A 22864-nucleotide genomic window follows, 5' to 3' on the forward strand; every position below is an offset into this window, starting at 1 on the left:
TATGTTTAAAGGTGCTAGTTAAATATAAGTTGTTGCTGAAGGATCTCTGTTTAGCAGTGATATTGATTATCTTTGGTAAGTCTCCGCTTATCAATATTATTGGCAAGTCTGTTTAAGTAACAAATCCTTGAGTTGCTAGACCAGTTCCAATCTGTGTGTACCTTTTGTGCCTATTAAGGGCCATCTGTTTTTGAAGTTTCTTTTTCCATGGCTTCATGGAAGTGACTTTGAAGGAACTGGAATTTGATCCTGAATGGGAACTTTTCCGTATTTACCTACAGCTAAGAAGACAAGCAGCAAGTGCGGAGTTTGTCATGCGGAGAGAAATTCTTTAAAAGCCTGCATGATACAGGATGCTACCAAGACTGTTTAAAATATTTTTTTCTGAATGTTTTCTTTCATCATAGTCCACATCGAGGTGGTAATTAGAAATCCATGAAACTTTTGATATGCTTACTCAATCCAAAATTGTTTCAATTCAGAAAGAATTTTGCAACTTAGCTCATGAAATGAATGTGTTTGTAGAGGCTCACTCTCAAGCCTGACAATTGGCCAAATCTCCATTGTCCTAAATGAAGCTGGGAAATTCTGTTTGTAGTTCATAAAACATTATTTTCTTCATAGTTCGGCTGTAGTTATGCGCTGGTACTTGCCACAGTGTTGGCTTGTACCAGAAATGAAATCATGATCTTTTGCAGTGACATGTTTTTGTCTAACTTAAGATGGGGATATAGGGTATATAAGATGCCCTCAGTAACTGAGGGTATGGCATATTAAGAGTTGGAAAGTCCAAGAATGAGATTGAAGTATTGAATTCTACAGCAGGGAGGAATTCAGTCGTAGTCATAGGAGGCCATGCATCCTATTGTGCCTGGGCTAGCTCGTTGTAAGAGCTTTCAGATGTGTAATTGCTATCTAGATCTGTTCCTAGGAGACTTATGCTGCAAACCATTTTCTATGTTCTACTAAGATGAGGAATTGGAATTTTCTAGATCAGTTTTAATTCTGTTGGGCTTCAGACTCCTTTTTCTAACTTTCTACCTTTTGAGCTACAAACACCTTTTTCTACGTGAGGCTAATCCAGAATGTTCGCAACTTCAGAATGAGTTTCTGACTGTTTGAACTATCACGAAGAGCAGCCTTTTTAAACCTGCATTTTTGTACCTTCATAATATTGCTCAATTCTGCTTCTGCCTCAGCTCATCTTCTTGTTAGTGCTGTTATGACCTCTAGATTTGACTATTTCAGCACACTTTTCACTGACCACGGTAAACTTCAGGCCATTGCAAACACTGCAGCCTGTATTTTTACTCATGGTAAGTCCTGTTACCGCAACCAGTCCCCTTCCGATTGACTTGCATTGGCTCAAACATACGAATTGGGAGTATGGTTAAGCCTCTCCACCCCTCAAGCCTGCTCTGGTATTTAATAGGATAATGCTGATCTGGCTGTGATGTCAACTCCATCTTCCTGCCTAACCTAATTACCCTTTCACCCTCTTATCAAAAATCTATCTACGTTTGCCTCAAAAATATTCAGACTCTGCTTCCACTGCCTTTTGAGAAATCTTAAAGGTTTCAATCCAGTTGCCTCTTACCCTTCTCAACTCCAATGATTATAAGCCTAGGTTGTCCAACCTTCCTTGTAAGACAAACCCGCCCACTCATTCATCCTTGAGTACAGTACTCCAGATGCAGCCTTACCAATGTCCTGTATAACGGAGACATAACCTGCCCATATTCATTTCTGCTTGCAATAAACAATAATATTTTATTAACTTTTCCTAATTATTTGCTGTACCTGCATATTGACCTTCTGCAGTTCATGCACGAGGACAACCAGATCCATCTGCATCTGAGCTCTGCAATTTCTCACAATTTAGATAAAATGCTACTTTTTATTCCTCCTGCCAAAATAGACAATTTCACATTTTCCACAGTATACTCCATTTGTCAGATTTTGCCCACTCGCTTAACCCATCTATATCTCTTTTGTAGCCTCCTTATATCCTCTTCACAACTTATTTTCTTATCTATCTTTGTGCCATCAGCAACTTTAGCGAACACTCCTTCAGTCTTTTCATCCAACATAAGGCAGAGTTAGCATGATTTTGTGAAAGTGAAATTATGTTTAACCAATCTGTTGGGAGTTCTTTGAGGAAGTAACATGTGCTGTGGATAAAGGGAAAACAGTGGATGTCCTGTACTTACATTTCCAGAAGACATGATATATAAATTTGTAAAATGTTGATTCCCTAGCACTGATTCCTAAGGCACACCATTTGTTACATCATGCCAAACAGAAAACAAACCATTTAGATCGGGTGGATTCTCAGAGGTTTTTTCCCAGGGCTGAAATGGTTGCCACGAGAGGACGCAGGTTTAAGGTGCTGGGGATTAGGTACAGACGAGATGTCAGGGGTAAGTTTTTCACTGAAGGTGGTGGTTGAGTGGAATCGGCTGCCGTCAGTGGTGGTGGAGGCAAATGCGATAGAGTCTTTTAAGCGACTTCTGGATGAGTACATGGGAGTCAGTAGGATTGAGGGTTATAGGTAAGCCTAGTTGGTAGGGATATGATCAGCACAACTTGTGGGCCGAAGGGCCTGGTTATGCTGTAGCTTTTCTATGTTCATTTATGCCTACTAATGTTTCCTGTTGTCGAACCGATCTATCCATGCCAATATGTTGTCCCCTAAATGAGTTTTTATTCCGTGATAACCTTTTGATGTGGCACCAAATGTCTACAGGGCATCCACTATTTTCCCTTTATTTATCCACTATGTTCCCTTTATTAATACTTAACTTTCCCTTTACTTCCTTAAAAAAACCCCAATAGATTGATTAGGGTTTGATTCCCAGTTTGGGCCACTGTCTGTGTAAAGTCTGCATGTTCTCTCTGTGTCTGCGTGGGTTTCCTTCAGGTGCTTGGGTTTCCCTCAGGTGCTCCGGTTTCTCCCACAATCCGAAAGACTTGCTAGTTAGGTGCATTGGCCGTGCTAAATTTTCATTTTCACAAAATCATGTTAGCCCTGCTTGATTCTCTTTAATTTTTTTGTGTCCTGCCATGACATTTTGAATAATGGCTTCTAGCATTTCCTCTACGACAGCTGTTAAGCTAATTGGACTATAGTTACCTGCTGCCTTTCTCCCTTACATTTGCTATGGAACCTTTGCTGAACCTAGGGAACTTTGGAAAATTCAAACCAATGCATCAACTATCTGATTTGCCACTTTTTAAAGACCTGAGGATGAAGTCCATCAGAACCTGGGAACTTGTCAGCCTCCTGTTCCAACAATTTTTTCAGTATCAATTCCCTAGTGATGGTAGTTTTATTGAGTTCCTCCCCGCCCTTCCATTTCCTGACTTACAGCAATTACTGAGGTGTTACTTGTATCCTCTGTATTAATGAAGACCCTTGCAAAATACCCATTGAATTCATCTGCCATTTCCTTATTTTCCATTATTAATTCCCCAGACTTACTCTCTCTAGGACCAAGACTCAGTTTGCTAACTTTTCTTTTTTCAAATAACGTAGAAACTCTGACTACCTGTTTTTATATTTCTAACTAGCTTTTACCTGTACTCTAATTTTTCCCTCCTCATTTTTTTGTAATTCTTTGCAGTTCTAATTGTCTGTCCTACCACCCATCTTGTGCAATTATATGGCCTTTCTTTAAGTTTGACAATAAATTTAAAATTCTTAGTTAACCATAGATGATGGATCTTCTCCTTTGTATTTTACTTTGGAAGGACTGAGGCTCGTGTGCTCAGAGCTTCTCGAGCCCCTTACCTGCCTGTTTCACAGTCAAATCCTGCTGTTCCTGACCACTGACCTAATCAAATGAGGCCACCCTAAGGCTTGTGACTGCCTTCTGGAACAAAATGTCCAGGTAACTTGCACTCTGCCTGATGAGCTGCAATGACTGCATCTTAGCCTCCAGTTCTTTAGCTCTGAGCCAAGGCTGCTCAAACTGCAGACGCTGGAGACATGGTTGCTATGGATTACAGTGGCATTCAGAGCTCTCATGCCCCAGCCAAGACACATATCTGTGTTAACTGTGTTTTTTATATCTTAACTAATTATAGTTCCCTTCTTCTGCAAACTCCTAGCTTGACACACTCAATACTCAAAGTAACAGCGAGGAACCTCTGTTTTTATATTTCCTGAAAAACACGAGTCAGTTCAAGCAAGCTACCTAATTAACTAGCTGCAGCTTCTATCAGTGAGCTTGCATACTCCTGTCTAATGCTGGAATAAACTTCTCAGTAATTTTTAGTCAGTTGCTAAATTAAAGGAAAAAATAGACTTGAGACCATTAATTATGTTAAGTTACATATATAGAAATTATTGTTGAAGTGACTGCTTTGAGCACTCTTGGTGAAAAATTCATTAGGGGGCATGAGTGGTGGTCAGTGACCTAGATTTCTCTAATTGTCCAGTAAGAACAGAATCATTTGTTTATTGTTATCAGTGACTAAGCCTACAAATTTGGATCAATGTATGAGTAGATTTAGAAGAGGATGTCTGTTTGGTGGGGGTTGTGTGATGATAGTGTGCTATTTTGTATTCCATATAAAAGGGGAGACTATTTTCAGAGGCAGTGTTTTGCCACAAACAATCGGTTTGTCTGGTAGGAATGCAGCAGATGCTGAGAAAGCAGGATGATTGCTCGATTTAACTATGTAAGTGTTTATTTAGCAGAGGGCTTAATGGAGTGTTTTTTTGATTGAAGTAATAAGGTGAGTTAGATATACAGAGTTATGTGATATTAGAAATGGGAGGAGCTATGCTTACAGCAGAAAAGAAGTTTTTTTTTCATTTTTAAAAAAGAGCAGTTTCTGCCTGGAGCTCGTTTAAAACAAAAAGGCTGTCTCTCTAAAAGCTTTCTGACAGCTCCAGGGCTGTTACCCATGTCAGAGCAAGTATATCTGTGTTGGCTAACTATTTTTGAAAGTGGCGTTCAAGTCCAAAGGTGTGCGGGTTAGGTTGATTGATCATGCTAAGAAATTGCCCCTTAGTATCCAGGGATGTGTAGGTTAGAGGGATTAGTGGGTATAATATGTAGGAATATGGGGGTAGGATCTGGATGGGATTGTGTTCAGTGCAGACTTGCTGGGCCTCTTTCCGCACTGTAGCGTTCTATGATCTGCAAGAAAAATATTGCTAATTGGAACTGAATTGTAATAAGTTAAATAAGAGTTTGTTTCTTTTCATGTTTAAAGATTGTTCAACGGTCAAGAGTTAAACTGTTTCATTTTATTTGAATAAAGCTTGGTTTGATAAAAGAAAGATACCTAATTTGTCTGTGGAGTCACTCCTGAAGCGAAGCATCCTTTCCTCGCATTTATGTCAAAACAAAAACGTTTGTTGCAGTCTAGTCTGGCTTCCTAACATACCTTGAGGTTTCTGATCTGGCACCCTAACAGGAGGGTGGTGATTGAATGTGCAGTGTGTACATGAACCCCTTTGCTTTAGAAAAAAATATTATCTGAGACAGAGGAGGGTAATTCCTTGTCTATCTTTTAATACTGAAAATTTCAAAAGAATTATACCTATAAAGACTTATGTAACTGTGGTAGTTACATAACTGTACCAGGTAGAGAAAGCACAAACAAAAAAACTCTTTATCAAAACAAAACTTGCCTCACACTGTCCGTAAGACTCTTACAAGTTATTTTCTAGGTTCTGTCATTGGAGATGTGTATCCACTTTTCTGTGCAACAATGCTATCTCTGGCTGTGAGAAACACCTGAAGAAAACGGCTCCTACCAGTCAAAATGTCACCTTTCAAAACTGGCGCAGAGGAATCTTTAAAAAAAAATCGGTAGACAACTGACCTCTGCCCTCAGCAGTTCTGTTCTTAAGCACTGTGGCTGCACATATAGAACAGTGACTTTAAAGGGATAGGCAAGTGAATAGCTAAGGTCCTGACCCCAGATGCAATGCCACAGATAATCTATTATCGGGAATGATTTACTGTTTCCAAATTTACCTGGAAATTAGTAAAATCTGAATTCGAAGATGTTTTTACTATAGAACACAAAATATCTGGTCGCAGCAAATTGTTGTCCAGAATGTCAGGCTCCTGACTAGCATCGTTGTTTTCCTGCCTTTGCACCACTGTGTCACCTACCCTGTCCCTGGACACTAATTGGTGAGACTTAGAAAGTGTGCTTCACCTGACCTGCACAAATTGAAAATAGAATTGAAATGAAACTATTGTCACAGTTCTGAGAAACCTGCAGCAATGATAATGGCCATGGGCTATGAGGTTTTCTTTTGCTGCAACTTCACAAAGTCAGCCTCTACTTGCTGATCCCTGGCCTGTAACTGTAGAATAGGGATTTGACTGTTTTTGGTCTTCTGGTCTTTCCATTCCTGTGAGGGCCTTCACTGGACCCCTTTCTAAGGCCAGCTTCTAGCAATCCTCTCAAAGTGAACGCCCTTTTGGTTTTGGGATGGACAATGTGGCAGAAGGACCAGTGGTGTCTTTTACCACTTCTCTGGCAGCCTGCCCTTAGCTTGCAACAGCAAGAAATGCAAACAATCCTCTCTTCTATCACCAGCCCCCAGCAGAAATTCATGGACAATACAATGAGACACAGACTCAGCTGAGGAGCAGAGCATTTCCTAGTTGCATTGGACAGTAAAATTGGCAATTAGTCCAGGAAAAGGCTGAAATACATTTTGGACTCGATAGTAATATTTGTTTATGTTCTTCTGATGCAGTACAATAATAATTCTGGCATCAACTATGAAAGCCTGGGTCCTGAAGAGTTGCGTTCATTGCTTACAACGGTGAGTGTTAATCCAGATTGTGGTAGGCACAAATGATCTTGGAAAAGTGGATAGCTTTGAAGTACAGTGAAGACAATTCCAATGTCTGCACTTACCTTGTGAATTGTCGCATCCGTTCACTTGTGTAAATGTTCCTTAAGTTGATTCTCCTCATTCCTCCCTACCAGTTCCCCCATGCTTCATGTTCAGTTTTATGTGAATAGTCAAGCCCAGATTCCATGGGATGTTCTCAATAAATCTGCCTCCTCTTTTTCAGCAATGTGGAGTCATCTCAGAACATACCAAGAAAATGTGCACAAGGTAAGGACCCAACAAATACCTGGGCCAAGAGACAAGGCAGTCCAGTGGAGTTTCTACAGTGATACAGTAACCACTGCCTATAATGTATTTTAACCTGTCTCTTGAGTAAATCCCTTAAGAGAGGTTGTTAAATTCATGGATGTAAGCCAAGAGAAGTGGATACTCAGCAAGACCTTGGTGCCCTCGTACATCAGTCGCTGAAAATGGGCGCACAGGTACAGCAGGCAGTAAAAAAGGCAAATGGTACATTGGCCTTCATGGCAAGAGGATTTGAGTATAGGAAGGTTTTGCTGCAGTTGAATAGGATGTTGGTGAGGTCACACCTGGGGTATAGTGTGCAGTTTTGGTGTCCTTATCTGAGGAAGGATGTCCTTGCTATAGAGGGAGCACAGCAAAAGTTTACCAGTCTGTCATTTGAGGAGATACTAAATCAGTTAAGATTATATTCACTGGAGTTTAGAAGAGTGAGAAGGGATCACATAGAAACTTATAACATCCTAACAGGGTTAGACAGGGTAGATTCAGAAAGAATGTTCCTAATGGTGGGGGTGTCCAAAACTAGGGGTCGTAGTTTGGGGATAAAGGGTAAACCTTTTGGAACTGAGGTGAGGAGAAATTTCTTCACCAAGAGGGTGGTGAATGTGTGGAATTCACCACCACAGAATGTTGTTGAAGCCAAAACGTTGTCTGATGTCAAAAACAAATTAGCATTTGCTAATTTGCTCTTGGCTAAAAAGATCGGTGGGTATGGAGAGGAACGGGAGTCAGGAAATTGAATTTGATAATTAGCCATGATCAAAATGAATGGTGGAGCAGGTTTGAAGGGCCGAATGGCCTACTTTCAATAAAGCTTGAATCAGCGACAATGTGCTGAATTGATAATGATGTATATAGGGATGGGCCACTTTGTCCAGAGAACCAGAAACAAGTTGCACAAAGGATATGAGAGAAAATAGCAAAGGATGATTCAGAAATAGAAGGGATTATGCAGGGGATTGTATGAAACGGAATTAAATGGATTTTGGAGTGCGTGTAGCTAAATGCACGGAGCATGGTGCATAAAGTTAGTGGGCTGCAGTACAAGTCGCTACGTTGCGATTAGGGTACAATGGCAATAGCAGAGACCTGGTTTAAAGAAGAGAGAGATTCAAAACTTAATATTCCTGGCTGCATGTTATTCAGGAAAGATAGGGAAGGTTAAGATAAGAGAGGGGACAGTAACAATCAAATAAACTATAATAGTACTGAAAAGAGATTATGTAAGATGATAAAAGCTGTGTCAACCATTCATTTGCTCCTTCAAGCCTTTCATTGAGTATGTTCATAGGATAGTATAAATCTGGAGGAGACTATTCAAGCCATTGAGTCTGTGATGGCTTTTATGAGAAGCAATCCAGTTAGGCCCACTTCCCTGCTCTTTCCCCATATTTTTGCAATTTGGTCCCATTTATTTATCCAGTTTCCTTCAGTAGGGTACCATTGAACATGTATTCATGACCTAGGAGGTGATTCATTCCAAATTTGAACCACTCGCTGTGTAAAAATAATGGGTTACATTTTGTGCAGAAAGCGGAAGTATCCATGCTAGAGCCAAAGTAGGAGGTGACCACTGCCACCGCCTTTGCTGGCAGCAGTACCAGGGAAGGCTTTTTGCTGGTGGTGGCCAGTGAGATGGCTGCTATTCAACCATTACTAAGGCTATGTCACCGGTGGGGGGGGCCACCTCCGGAGAGTGGGTAAGTTGGCTGTGTGGTAACAGGACCAGGCAGACAGGATCTGTGGGGATGGCCAGAGCATTTTAAGATCAATGACCGTAATATTGAATTGAGTCGTTCCAGCAACAAGGAACAATCAAGTATCAGAATGCCTAACCTTGGTGAGTATAAAAGAGATCTGGTGCAGGTGGATTAGGATTAAAAGTTGGTTGGCAAAATGGTAAGTAAACAAAGAGAGTCCTTCAAAGAAGAAATGGTGTGGGTACAGAGTAGACACTTTCACAAGAGGGAGGAAAGAAGCTAGCGTTAGATGACTTGGATTTTGGGAGAGAACGTTAGATTGAGCAGTGATATGCAGACTTCCTGGGGACAGTCACCTGTGTGGCCCATTGTGTTCTTCATTAGACTAAGTTAACTAAATGTGAATGAAAGTGTTCCCCTTGGAACCAAAATGAAATAGGAAAAGAGGCTTGTGACAGATTTTAATGTGATAGAGAACTAAGTTGAATGCCGAAAGTACAGGGGAAATCTTTAAAAAAGGGGCAGAGTATGTGAATCAGTTAGCATCTAACATAAAACGGAACCCAAAATCTTTTATAAGCTAACAAATAGCAGAAGGATGTGTCACTGGAAAGGTGAAATCAATTTAGAGTCAAAATAGAGGTCTTTTGGAAGCAGAAGCTAGATTATTCTTTGCAACTATTTTCATTAGAAAAGAAAGCTTCCACTGTCACAGCAAAGGAGGAGGTAGTAGTGATATTACATAACACAAAGAGGAGGCACTTAAAAGGTTGGCGTTATTTAAAAGGAGATAAGTCACCTAGTCTGAATATAATGCATCCAAAATTACCAAAAGAAATAAGGGTGGAAAATGTTGAACCTCAGGCCGCAACCTTCCATTCTTCCTTGGATATACCCAAGGACTCGAGGATTGCAAATGCTACATCCCTTTTAAAAAGGGGAAAGGAATAAATCTGGTAATTATGTGCCAGTCAGCCTAATATTGATAGTGGAGAAACTTAGAGAATACTCCAGCAGAAAATTAATTGACACTTGGAAAAGTGTGCACTTATAAATGAAAGTCTGCACAAATTTGTTGAAAGCAAATCATGTTTAACTAATTTGATTGAGTTATTTGATGAAGTAATAGAGTGTTAATGTGATTAGACCACTTGTTGTGCGTTTGGATTTATCAGAAATGGAAAAAATTAGTAATGAATTGTTGTGATCAGGAATGCTCTATCTCAAAAGATGGTTGAAGCAGATTAATTAGTAAGTTTCCAAAGCGAAATGGATAAATGCAGGGAAAAGATATTACAGGGATATCGGGAAAGATGCTGGGCGGTGGGGGAAAGAATAGGCATAATGCACCCAATGCTGTATCATTGTGGGTTTTTTTTCATTAGTGGAACTATTATGAGACCCCCAAGAAATCACCACTTTCACCCACCTCAGGGCAGGTGCAATACTGTAAATATGAGTGTTGGGTAGTGTAGTCAGATCGATTATGTATTTGAAAATATTTGAGACTGGGGGTTGGAAGTCTTATTTGAAACTTTGCGTAATAAACAGCAGCTGGTGGGGCAAGGTGATTTATGAAAATTACTCCCGGCACAATGTTGATAGCCACGCATGTAGGAAAACCCAATAAGGCATTTTAAAAGCCACAGGAGGATTATTAGAGCTTGTAGCTCAATTACAGTAGAATTTGTTTGTGTGGAGTATAAATAGCAGCGTGGGCATGTTGGGCTGTTTCTGTACTGTATAGTCTGATTGGAAAAAGGAGTGGTACCAGCCAAGGCAGCTGTTACTCACAGTACTAACTCTCATTCTAAATGCAGGCAAACCCTACACTGTATGTAGCACTAGGTGGTATGTTTCTGTTTAACCACAACTTGTCTTTCAGATCATTGCGGTGCCCTCAACACACAGATGATCAGCGGCGATCTGTACGGGTCTATCTCCTAGGATCTTCAGTGTAAGTTCCATTAAGTGAGGAAGTTAATTTGATCCAGCAAGTTTGCAAAGGGGCTCTTTCTTTGAATGTGTAGAATCACATGCAGAGATATTTTAATGGCTGGAATTAAAACTGCATTTTCAGCACAAGTGTTGTTGTCCTACTCTGAACTGTTTAATGTGCATCAAACCTAACATCCACTTGCTCCTCAGATCTATCATTACAGTGTCCTAAATTAGCGCATAATATCATCTTTCTTCTCCTACCCACACATGAAACTAGTAAAAACAAAGTTAAAGTTGGTTGTCCGTATATAGTTCATCACTGTCATAAACCTGCTGTGAAATATTGACCGTTATGTTGAACTATCCAACATGTTTGTACACATGGACAATTTATAAAAATTGTCCTGTAACACTAAGTAGTTTTCTCTTTCTGTCTGAACCATGTCCTTTGAAGTGAATAAGAGCACTGGAATTTAAAACAGTAAATCAGCATAATGGGTTTGTGAAATATGTTGCTATTCAAATTGAAAAGCCATTGAGGCAGACAATAAAAATGACTTTGAAAGGCGTATTTATTCCGGGAGAGCGAGAGGAGATTGAGGGATTTGATGGAATGGAATGCATGTATTAAAAGGATAGACTGGCCTTGGTGGGTTTTTTATTCATTAGCATATTTGTTTACCGTGGCTTCCAGCCTTGCCCAAGATCAAAAAGTTAAAATGCCCTGACCTCTAAACATCAGCACGGAAGGAAGCAAAGCAAGTTAATCCCATCAGCCCTGCAGTTCAAAGAAAATTAAATTCATTGCAGCCATCTGTCTCATCCCTTTCTGCTTTAATCTCTTCTCCATCACCACTTATGAATTAACCTAAGGGGTAAGATAATGATTGCAATATGATTACAGAATGCTGAGGTTGCTCAGGCTGCCTTTTGAATCATTTCAGATCCCTTCCAGAATCTGAAGTCAGTGTGGAAAATGAGAGTTATGATCCCTCAGAGAGCCAGGGTTTTATGAGCCGATTGCAATGGGATGGCACATCAGACATTTCGCCTTCTGACTCAGCATCTTCCAAAGCAAGTGAGTGCCTTTTTGTCTTAATGGTTGATGATTCTGGACTAATCTTATTTTTTAAAAATCTTCATGGGTGGTGCTGGCCGGGCCATCATTTTTACTGCCATCCCTAATTGCCTTGTGAAGACAGTCATGAGCCATCTTGAACCGCTGAAGTCCATGTGGTGTAGATACGCTCACTGTGCTGTTAGGGATGGGGGAGTTATAGGGTTTTGACCCAACAACCGTGAAGGAACTGTGAAGTATAGTTCTAAGTTGGGATGGTATGTGGCTTGGAGGGAATTTCTTGCAGCGGTGGTGTTTCCATGTATCTGTTACCCTTGTCCTTCTAGGTAGTACAGGTTGCAGGTTTAAGAGATTTTGTAAAAGGAGGTTTGGTGAGTTTCTGCAGTGCATCTTGTAGATGGCACATACTGTTGCCATTGTGCGATGGTGGAGATGGGAGTGTATGTTAAAGGTGGTGGGTGTATCAGCGTGGAATTTTCACATTCTGACCATGTCTGTGTAGATTTTCTCTGGGTGCTCCAGTTTCCTCCCACAGTCCAAAGATGAGCTGGATTTGGTGAATTGGCCATGATCAATGCGTGGGGTTAGTGCAAGGTATTGGGTCTAGGTAGAGCTCTTTCAGAGAATAGGTGCGCACGTGATGGGCTGAATGGCCTATTCTCCACTGTAGAGATTCTATGTTGTGCCTGTAAAGTAGGCTGCTTTGTTCTGGATGATGTAGCCACAGTATTTATGTGGCTAAACCAGTTTGGTTTCTGGTCAATAGTAAGTGGGTTCAGTGATAGTAATGCCATTGAATGTCATGGGATTGGATTCTCTCTTGTTGGAGATGCCTGGCACTTATGTAACATATATTACTTGCCACTTATCAGCCCAAGCCTGAATGTTGTTTGGATATGGTGCAGACCATTGTTCAATCATCAGCGAGCATCCCCACTGGAGGGAAGGTCATTAATGCAACAGCTGAAGATGGTTGGGCTTCGGATACACACCTGAGGAACTCCTGCAGCAATGTCCTAGGAATGAGATGATTGACCTCCCAGCAATCACAATCCTCTTCCTTTCTGCTAGGTATGATTTCAACCAGAGAGAGAGCTTTCCCCCTGATTTCCATTCCATTGACTCCAGTTTTGCAAAGGTTCATTCTCCTCTCACCTTTGACGTTGAGCTCTTTTTTCCATGTTTAGTCTAAGGCTGTAATGAGTTTTGCAGCTGAGTGGCCCCAGTGAACCCAACTTGAACATCAGTGAGCAGGTTATTTCTGACAAAAGTAGGGAGGTCTTGCTGCGGCTGTATAGGGCATTGGTGAGGCCGCAGCTGGAGTACTGTGTGCAGTTTTGGGCGCCGTACTTACGCAAGGATATTTTAGCTTTGGAGGGAGTGTAGAGGAGGTTTACTAGGCTGATGCCAGAGTTGAGGGGTTTGACCTATGAGGAGAGGCTGAATAGATTAGGCTTGTACTCGTTAGAGTTTAGAAGAATGAGGGGAGATCTCATTGAGACGTATAAGATGATGAATGGGATGGATAGGATAGAGGTGGAGAGACTCTTCCCGCTCAGAAAGGATAGTAGGACTAGGGGGCATAGCCTCAAGATAAAGGGGGGGCGGTTTAGAACGGAGTTGAGGAGGAACTTCTTCACTCAAAGGGTGGTGAATCTCTGGAATTCTCTGCCCGTTGAAGTGGTGGAGGCTACCTCGCTAAATATTTTTAAGACGCGGGTTGATGGGTTTTTGATGAGAGAGGGGATTAAGGGTTATGGGGAGAGGGCGGGAATGTGGAACTGAGCCACGACAGATCAGCCATGATCTTATTGAATGGCGGGGCAGGCTCGAAGGGCTAATTGGCCTACTCCTGCTCCTATTTCTTATGTTCTTAAGTGCCACTTAACAGCACTGCCGTCAGCCCCTTCAATCTTGCTGATCAAGAACAGACTGACGGGGTGGGTTGGATTTGTTTTTCTAGTGTCCAAGAGGTACCTGGGTGATTTTTCATATTGCCTGGTAAATATCACTCTTGTCATTGTACTGGAGCAACTTGGATAAGGGCTTAGCTCGTCCTGGAACGTGTCTTCAGTGCTATTGCTGGAATATTGTCAGGCTCCACAGCCTTTACAGTATCTAGTGCCTTTAGTTGTTTCTTGATATCATGTGGAATGAATCAAATTGTCAGAAGACTAGTTTCTGTGATGCTGAGGATCTCAGGAGGAGACCGAGATGGATCTTCCACTTAGCCCTTCTGGCTGAAGATTATTACAAATACTTGAGTGTCATCTTCTGCATTGATGTGCAGGGCTCCCCCACTAAGGGTTTGGATATTTGTGGAGCCTTGTCTTCCTGTTAGTTTAATTATCCATCATTATTCAGGACTGCAGAGCATAGACCTGATCCTTTGTTTGTGATATTGCTTAGCTTTTATCTGTCGCATGCTGCTTTCGCTGCTTGGCATGCAAGTACCCCTGTGGTGTAGCTTTACCAAGTTGACACCCAATTTTTTAGTTATGGCTGATGCTGCTCCTGACATGCCGTCTTGCACTTTTCAATGAGCCAAGTTTAAACCCCTGTTTGTTGGTAATGGTAGAGCGGGGTTAAGTTGGGCCATTATAGATTGTAGTTGAGTACAATTCTGTGGCTACTGATGGCACACAGCAGTACCTGTTTTTGAGTTGCTAGATCTGTATCTAGCATCAGATTAGTCTGCAACAGGTAGATTGGTGAGGTCATGGTCAAGTAGATTTTTGCCCCTTGTTGGTTCTCTCACCACCTGCTGTATACTTGGTCTTGCAGTTATGTCCTTCAGGACATTGTCAGCCACTTCAGGTCTTGAACAGCAGGTTAGGTGTAAGGATTCGCATTTTAATCAGTAATCTCTAAACTGTCTGTGCTTTATATGCTCTGTCTGAGGCCAGAACTCTCCATTCACCTGACGAAGAGGCTGTCCCCTCGAAAGCTTGTGAGAATATTATCAAATAAATAGGTTGGACTAAAACCTGGTGTTGTCAGACTTTTTACTGTCTTCAGGACTTAGCCAGTTCAGGCCATAGGGTGCTGCCAAGCCACTCTTGGTGAAAGTGATTGAAGTCTCCTACCAAGAGTACATCCTATGCCCTTGACACTCTCAAGGTGTTCGACGTGGAGCATTACTGGCATATAGTTAGCACTGCTGCCTCAGAGTGCCAGAGGCCCTGGTTCAGTTCCAGCCTTGGGTAACAGTGTGGAGTTTGCATGTTCTCCTAGTGTCTGCATGGGTTTTCCCAGGTGCTCCGGTTTCCTACCACAGTCCATAGATGTACAGCTTAGGTGGATTGGTCGTGCTAAATTGCCTCTTAGTGTTCCAAGATGTGCAGGTTAGTGAGATTAGCGGGGCAAATGCATGTGATTTTAAGGGAACAGGGGTGGTTCTGGGAAAGATGCTCTGGCAAGAGTCAGTGCAGACTCAGTAGGCTGAATGGTTTCGTTCAGCATTTTAGGGATTCTGTGATTCTATTACTGCTTTTTTAAATTCATTTGCAGGAGTTGGGCATCCCTGCTAGGCCTGAATTTATTTATTGCCCATCCCTAATTGCCTTGAGAACTGCTGCAGTTTCTGAGGTTAGGTATCACTACAGTGCTGTTAGGGAGGGAATTTTGTGATTTTGACCCAGTGACGGTGAAGGAATGGCAACATTTCCAAGTCAAGAAGTTTAGGGAGACCTCCAGCTATCTGCTACCCTTGTCCTTGTAGATGGTAGTAGTCTTGGGTTTGGAAGTAGCTGCCTAAGCAACCTTGATGAGTTCTTGCATTGCATCTTGATTCACATGACTACCAATACTCATTGGTAGTGGAGGGATTGAATGTTTGTGGAAGGGTAGCAACCAAACGGGCTGCTTTTGTTCTGGATGGCTTTGAGTTTCTTGTCTTTGCAGTATCCAGTGCCTTCAGCTGTTTCTTGATGTGGAGTGAATTGCATCGTCTGAAGACTGGCATCTGTGATGCTGGAGGATCATCCACTTGACACTTCTGGGTGAAGAGAGTTGCGAATGCTTCAATGATTCATCAGCGAAGGCGGGGGAAGGGTTAGTGGGTGGGGAAGAGAGGAGTTGGCAGGGTGGTAGGGATGTGGGTGGACAGTACATGCTAATCACCAGGAGGTTTCCTTGTCCCTGTTGGTCTGATGCCATGAATTTTGGTTGGGTCCGGAGTTGATGTTGAGAGCTCCCAAGCCAATTCCCTCCTGAATATGTATCACCTTGACAACTCCTCTGCGAATGGTGATAGTGCTGTTTGGGATATTGTCTAGAAGGTATAACCATATCGGGCTGTAGTTTAACCAGCTGTCTGTGGGAGAGGTCTCCCAGTTTTGGGACAAGCTCCCAGGTCTCCACTTAGGACTTTTCAGGACTGACAGTGCTGTGTTTGCCATTGTTGTTTCTGGTGTCTGGGGCAATGCTGGTGATCTGCTGTAACGGAGTGATACAATAGAGTGGCATGTGAATGGGTCAGGATTCATGTGTAGGCCAGATGAAATAAGGACAGCAGATTTTCTTCCCTAAAGGGCATTAGTGAACCAGATGAATTTTAATGACAAATCAACAATGATTTCATGGGCACTATTGAGAGCACCATTTCAGTTCCAGATCTGTAAATAAATTTTAAATTCCACCACCTGCCATTGTGGAATTTGAATCTACGTCCCCAGAGCATTAGCTTAGGGAACTGGATGACTAGTTCAATGGCATTACCATCCATCGCCTTCCCTAAATGAAACAAGAGCCAACCAGACTGGGAAACAGTTATACTTCCATTTTAACTTTACTGAAATATGCTTTATTGGTGTTTGCTTTAGTATATTGGATATTAGCAGTGCCACTTTGATTTGTAGTCTTGCTGCTTTGAGGGAAGATAAATTAACATTTTTTTCCCCCGTTTTCTCCCATTACACTAGGATTCTGATCCACGCTGTTGGATATGAGTTCATATGCTGACTGCCCCTCTGGTATCTTGCTTAAATGTTCATTTTTGACCTGAGAACCTGAACAGTGAGTGTTGGTAGCACATAGAATATAATAGAATAGAAACCCTACAGTATGGAAAGAGGCCATTTGGCCCGTTGAGTTTGCACTGACCACAATCCCACCCAAGGTCCTACCCCCAAATCCCTACATATTTACCCACTAATCCCTCTAACCTGCGAATCTCAGGACACTGAGGGCAATTTTAGCATGGCCAATCAACCCAATCCGCACTCTTTGGACTGTGGGAGGAAACTGGAGTACCCGAAGGAAACCCACGCAGACATGAGGAGAATGTGCAAACTCCACACAGACAGTGACCCAAGGCGGGAATCGAACCCGGGTCCCTGGAGCTATGAAGCAGCAGTGCGAACCACTGTGCTACCGTGCTGCCCCTTGACATTTGAGCCTTATCCTGCCCATATTTGCATTTCAAACTTTGAAAGAATGCTTCCATTGAAAGTGCATGCTTGTCTTCTGTGTGCCTCGTATCTTGGCAGTGGAACAGTATTCCCCCACTTCCCCTAAGCTGCACAGCAACCCAGAACTTCCTGATTGGGTGCGTGCACAAGTTGGTCCCTTTAAGTTACCATATGTGCCCAGCTGTGCAAAAAAAATTGAAAGGGCTTGTGTATTACCAAAAATTAGCAAGTACTACAGAAGTTTGATACTTCTGATGACAACTGATGGACTTTTCATGCAATCTGACATCACTATTGAAAACCAGTGATAGTTTCATGGTGTGATTAGGATGCCTGGAATATTTATGTTATCCTGGCTAGCTAACAACTAAAGTCAGTAAGAAAGAATTTCTAGCGGCGAACCCTTAGCGTGGTTGGCATTAGGTTTCCTTTGCCTGCTGTCGCAGTTGATGCCCAGCTGACTATACCCTGAAGCACAGAAAATCGTTTGCATGTTTGATCTCTGGAAATGTGCAAAATGTCCTTTGGTATGGTGGAACCTGTTGTTAACAGAGTTTTTTTTTTGTTCCATGTGAAGGTACCAACAATTCTGACTCAAAGAAGAGCAAAAAGAAGAAGCCTCACCTCGGCCTCCCCAGTGCTCCTGGCATGAGCTCCAGTAAAAAGAAGAAACTGAAAGCGCCAGCTCCGCCCACCCCTAGCCTATACGATGACATCAATTGAAAGAAGTGGTGCTACTTTTCTTTTTTTCGCTCCTGTTCTGTCTCAACAAGTTTCACATTGGCGGTTACTGTGAAGAGATGGACATTGAACCACCCACTTGCGAAGAAGAGTGGATTGGCTTCGAGATTGTACCTGACCCTCGGATGCCTGTTGTGCTGAAGGCTTCATTCCATGATGGTTGACATTGTCTTTTCCTATTTATTATTCAAAGAATGAGGGATTTTGCTGGGTGTACAAAGCTGATGAAATATTGCTATTGGATTGCATTAATTGCATCTGGGTCTCCATGATGAATATTCATGCCTGAAGCTGCCACTCATTTCAGACTTTCGTTCAGATCAACCCGTATCCCTTGTTTGCCAAATCTGGCCATAAGTTTACAACGATTTTATTTTTCATTGTGCAGAGTGCAACATTTTGTGATGCCTCACAGTGCTGGTATTAATATTTGTTGTACCAAGCGTGGGAGCTTTGCCTTTTCAGCAGGGACAGGTATTCACTGTGTAACTTTGTGGAGTTACTGTGTATTTATCGGAGGTTAGGGTTTCTGATTGTAATGTTCTTCATAAAAGCTGTGGTGAGCAGGGCAGCAGTCAGGATAAGTGCAGCATATAGAATTCAGAAGTTGAGTAAGTTTTGAAAAAAAAAATCACTTTCTCATAGATGAATTTGATCTGACCATTCCAGTAAACAAATGTTAGCATCGGAAACAGGAACTTCTTGCTGGTTTATCTGGACTGTATTTCAGAAATATCTCAGTTTGTCCAATGCACCTTTGTTTTTCTTTGAAGCTCCAGCCTACTCCAAACTTTCCACAGGATTAATTGAAATGTGCGTGTAAATACTGCAGGGTATTTCTGATCTTGCAACAACTCCCAGGATGTCTATTGTTCATGATTTGCAAGGATTGACCACTCTGAGCCGTGGCCCAGCATTTCACTATGTGAATAATGGCAGATGAGCAAATATAATAATGATGTGGACCTGAAGGACAGAGATTGATTTCTTAATGAAGCCCAACATCTTGGAGGCCTTTGTACTGATTGTGATCAGTTGTGGGTTTGAAATGCAGTCTGGCAGCACCAGTGTCAGTTTCTTTCAGCAGCCATCAGTTGGAATTGAGGCCTGTGGGCTGCTGTCTTTTGTCAGTTTGGAGTAAAGCAGCAAAGCAGATGGATGGACGGCAGCAAACCTTGAAGTCCCTTTTGCTTAACACCAGATACTTCCAAGTGGTCATGACAGCAACTCATTGCAGCCTGTTTGTTAATGTAGTGATCACCGTGACAGAGCTTGACACCATGGTCTGGAATATATTTGCTAATGGATGGATTATGTTCACTGCACATGTGTGCCCCTCACACTGGAAAGCCTTTGTCGGCAAATTCTTGTGAAACTGCCTTTCTCCCCATTTGTAAAGATATCACAACACTGTTCGTCCCAAGATGGGTAGCCAGGTTTTGAATGAGGGGTACTTGGCGAAAGAGACATTGTCACCACTTCAAAACACGTGTCTTTTTGTGTGTGGGACCAAATTGGAGTAGACGTTTCATTGTGTTTACATCTGAGAAGCTGGAAATTTAGTTTTTTTTTCCAAAGTATATATATTAGCAAACCTAAGATGGGTGGGTCTCGATTGCTTCTTGACATTATAATCGTTGGGAGAAGTGGTCTGTGTTGCTTCCTGCCAGGCAGCTTGATGTTGCCCAACACTAAAAAAAAACCATTGCACTTTACGTCTGATTGTGTGTGTGCTGGATTCAGAAGGTTCTTCTGGACTTGATATGGCCCTTTCTCAGGGCCCTGAAAAAAAAAGAACCAACACAACTGTTGTGAAATGCTTTGCAGATGAAACTGAATGATTTGTCACAAGATTTTGAAGAACAGAAAACAAAAAAAAGAAAATCATGAATGAATTTAGCAAATGCCTTGCATTTGTATTTTATGTTGTAGCCAGCTGACCTGCGTAACACATTGAGCATGTCCTTTTTGAATTATTATGTAACATGAACTAAAACTTGTGCTTCCAGTTTTGTTGCATCTTGACTATAAACTATATAAATCAAGGAATAATGGCAATGGAATGAATCCTTGCTATGCAGAGATGCTGCAGTCTATTTTTGGTGGACAAATATAATCCATTCTGGGCCCTTGCAGAGCATGGAAAAAAATGGCCTTTGATCAGGCTTTAATGACCACAAAATATATTGGCCATATTGTTTTGCTTCTTTAAAATTGTGTGCTGTGTGAGTAAGACGAGGTATGTTCAGTAATACTGTAGCCGCCAAATATGAGAGCTGTGGTTACTGCTTTTCATATTAGCAACTTTTGTTTTAAAGCAGAAATTTTAAATGTATTTCAATTAACCGGATAATGTTTGATGCTTTTATTACTGAATCCATATATTTTTCCCTTTGATTTCTAATGCAATTTGCAACTCCCTTGTATCCCCTTCTCAGGCTTGGGAAATCAGGGTGCTCGAACCAGTCAGAAGGGTGGATTTAGGGTGCAAGAAATAACTCTTTAGTTCTTGGGTAACCTGGTCTTCCTATAGGAAGCGAATGCTCATCAGACCAGGATTAAGATCCCTTTTAGTTCTATAAGTAATAATTTGTCTTTTCTGTGTATTTGTATTGTGAGTTAGGGCTGGAGTACCACCTGCTGGTCAGAGAGGTCAGTAGCCATCCATTGTATTGTCAGTTGGGGTTATAGCTGTATACCTTGTGTGTGCTAGTTCATAACAAAAATATTTGCTCCTGTTTTCCACTTAATAGTTCAATAGTTTATGCACCAGGTGATTGTTGTGCCTTTCTAGTGCAATAATTAGACATTGATCAGAAGTGTTATGTGTTGCAGTGGCGGGTCTGTTGCCAGCGAGCCTGATCAATTTCCAGGTAGAAATTGAAATGATAAGAGAGTGCTCAGCCTTGAATGCAAGCTATTTATCTTCAGAGGAAAAAGCAGTCTTTAAGCATCAGGATGAAGTCTGTGACCCAAGCCAATTTTCTGCCTGCACAGAGGGGCTGGATAGATAGCTGGTCAGGGTAGATAATGGGTTGCTGAGTGTGATTAAACATCTTGGATGGAATGGTTTCTCTCAGAATCCACTTAACGAGGGTACTACTGCAACATTCACAACAGTTGGTTGTTTAAAATATTTTTACTAACAGACTTGTGTCTTGATGTCAGAGTCTATATTTACTTCCGAAAGGAGTCATATGGCTGATGCAGTTCATAGGGTTGTATATATCCACACCTGTAAACATACTGTGCTTGAAAATGGAATTGTTACCTCAACATAAAATGTTCTCCTTTTAATAATATTTGATAAGTCGTCTGGCTTCTTATTTTTGATGTTAGAAAAGCTATACTGTGCCTAGATAAGTAAAAACATTCATGCATCCTTGTGATTGTTTTTAAACATATAGTGACCCCCTCTGTCACCATGCTGAGGTGGGAACCTCATGCAAATCTTCCACTTGAACACAAGCTCACTTATGGAAAAGTGCAGACATTTGGCACTAGAGTAGTATTCATTATGCCAGCAACCCTACTGTCTTGCAGCATATTTTAGTTGCAGTGATAAAGTTCCTATTGGTACTAAAGGCTTACTAATGGAGCTGGTGATGTTGGAATGCTCAATCAATATTTTAAGGTATTGGCACTGGCTTTACTGTATTTTTGGTACTGTTGAATATAGTGACACTGCCAGGCATGTCTCAGTACAGCTGGTTTGTCTAATTTCCTGTAACAGCAATGGTATGTCTACATTTGCATTAAATTGGTAGATATGTTTATACTGGGCACTGACAGACATACCTGTTGCTCGTTTTTATTTTAGTGAATACTGTGTGAATTTGGCAAGTTTCATTATTAAAGTCAACCGTGCTTCTGTAGATGGAGTGAAACCTGAATTCTTGCATTGTGTGTGTGGGCAGGAGGCAGTGACCCTGCAGACCCAATGAGTGAGAGCTTAGAGGCACAGAGTAATCTTGTAAACTTGCTATTTATAGGTGAGGATTACAGTTAGCTATGCATACTTTGCTGTGTGGGATAGAGAATCTAAACAAGACTTACTGAATGTGAACAAGTACACCTGTAATTTCCACAGACAGCTAAAAATCCCCTCTGTGTTCAATGCAACTTTAAAATTCCTTTGTGAAAATAAGCACCCTTAGTATCAGCATTACATTGGAAGCAGAGATCGCTCTGGTCGACTGTATAGCACTGAAAGCCTCATGACGCCAATTGGTTATTTTTGTCTTTGGCTGTGAAACTGGAAACGCAAGTTTTATTTATTATTTGGATGCAGGTTTGAGCAAGATAATGTGTATAATCACAAGTTTTTGGGATGGGGGGGGGGGTTGAAGAGAGAAACAAGCTGTGTATATAACATTTGGCTCACAGTTTTTTTTGTGACTTGTGCAGTGACATTGAAATATGCATGCAGTTATATCTGTTAATAAATTTAGGGTCCTGTAAGTTTTAATTTGTCATACATATCCCCAAACAGAATGCTGGTTCACTGTATATTTCTGTAACCCATAGTGACTACATGCTGCTTCAGTGTAAATAAAGGTGTACAGTTGAACTCTGAATATTTTGATTTGCTGTCTATCTGGTTCTCAATAGCAGTTAGTTTATGACCTGCCAAATGAATTTCAATTTATTCTCATCACTATTCCACATAATTATAAAATGTTTACCACATAGGAGGCTGCCATTAGATCTGTTGTGTGGCTCTGCAAGAGCCAATTCACCTAGTCCTACTCCCTCCTGCAAATTTTTTCTGTTCAAATAATTGTCCTGAGTTTGTAGGTTCTCCCTGTCTGTGGATTTTCTCCCGGTGCTCCAGTTTCCTTCCATAGTCCAAAGATGA

The 22864-nt window shown here is 41.5% G+C and overlaps 1 protein-coding gene across 5 annotated transcripts in view; it reads left to right on the forward strand.

The window, feature by feature from the left end:
• The window catches only part of LOC145359193 (ataxin-7-like protein 3), a 38664-nt gene extending 16088 nt beyond the window's left edge, over window positions 1-22576 (forward strand). For 4 of the 5 annotated variants that reach the window (XM_080213657.1, XM_080213654.1, XM_080213655.1 and 1 more), the window contains 5 exons: window positions 6731-6799; window positions 7056-7099; window positions 10721-10792; window positions 11721-11854; window positions 17843-22576. In XM_080213657.1, the coding sequence (XP_080069783.1) occupies window positions 6731-6799; window positions 7056-7099; window positions 10721-10792; window positions 11721-11854; window positions 17843-17988 (465 nt within the window). In that variant the 3' untranslated portion in view covers window positions 17989-22576. Of the gene's footprint in view, window positions 1-6730; window positions 6800-7055; window positions 7100-10720; window positions 10793-11720; window positions 11855-16776; window positions 16871-17842 lie in introns of all 5 variants that reach the window. The other variant, XR_013889556.1, reaches the window with a different exon arrangement.
• The last annotated feature ends 288 nt before the right edge of the window (window positions 22577-22864 follow it).

This window comes from Carcharhinus amblyrhynchos, chromosome 27 (genome assembly GCF_965287045.1).
Source record: "Carcharhinus amblyrhynchos chromosome 27, sCarAmb.v2.hapA, whole genome shotgun sequence".
NCBI lineage: Eukaryota > Metazoa > Chordata > Chondrichthyes > Carcharhiniformes > Carcharhinidae > Carcharhinus > Carcharhinus amblyrhynchos.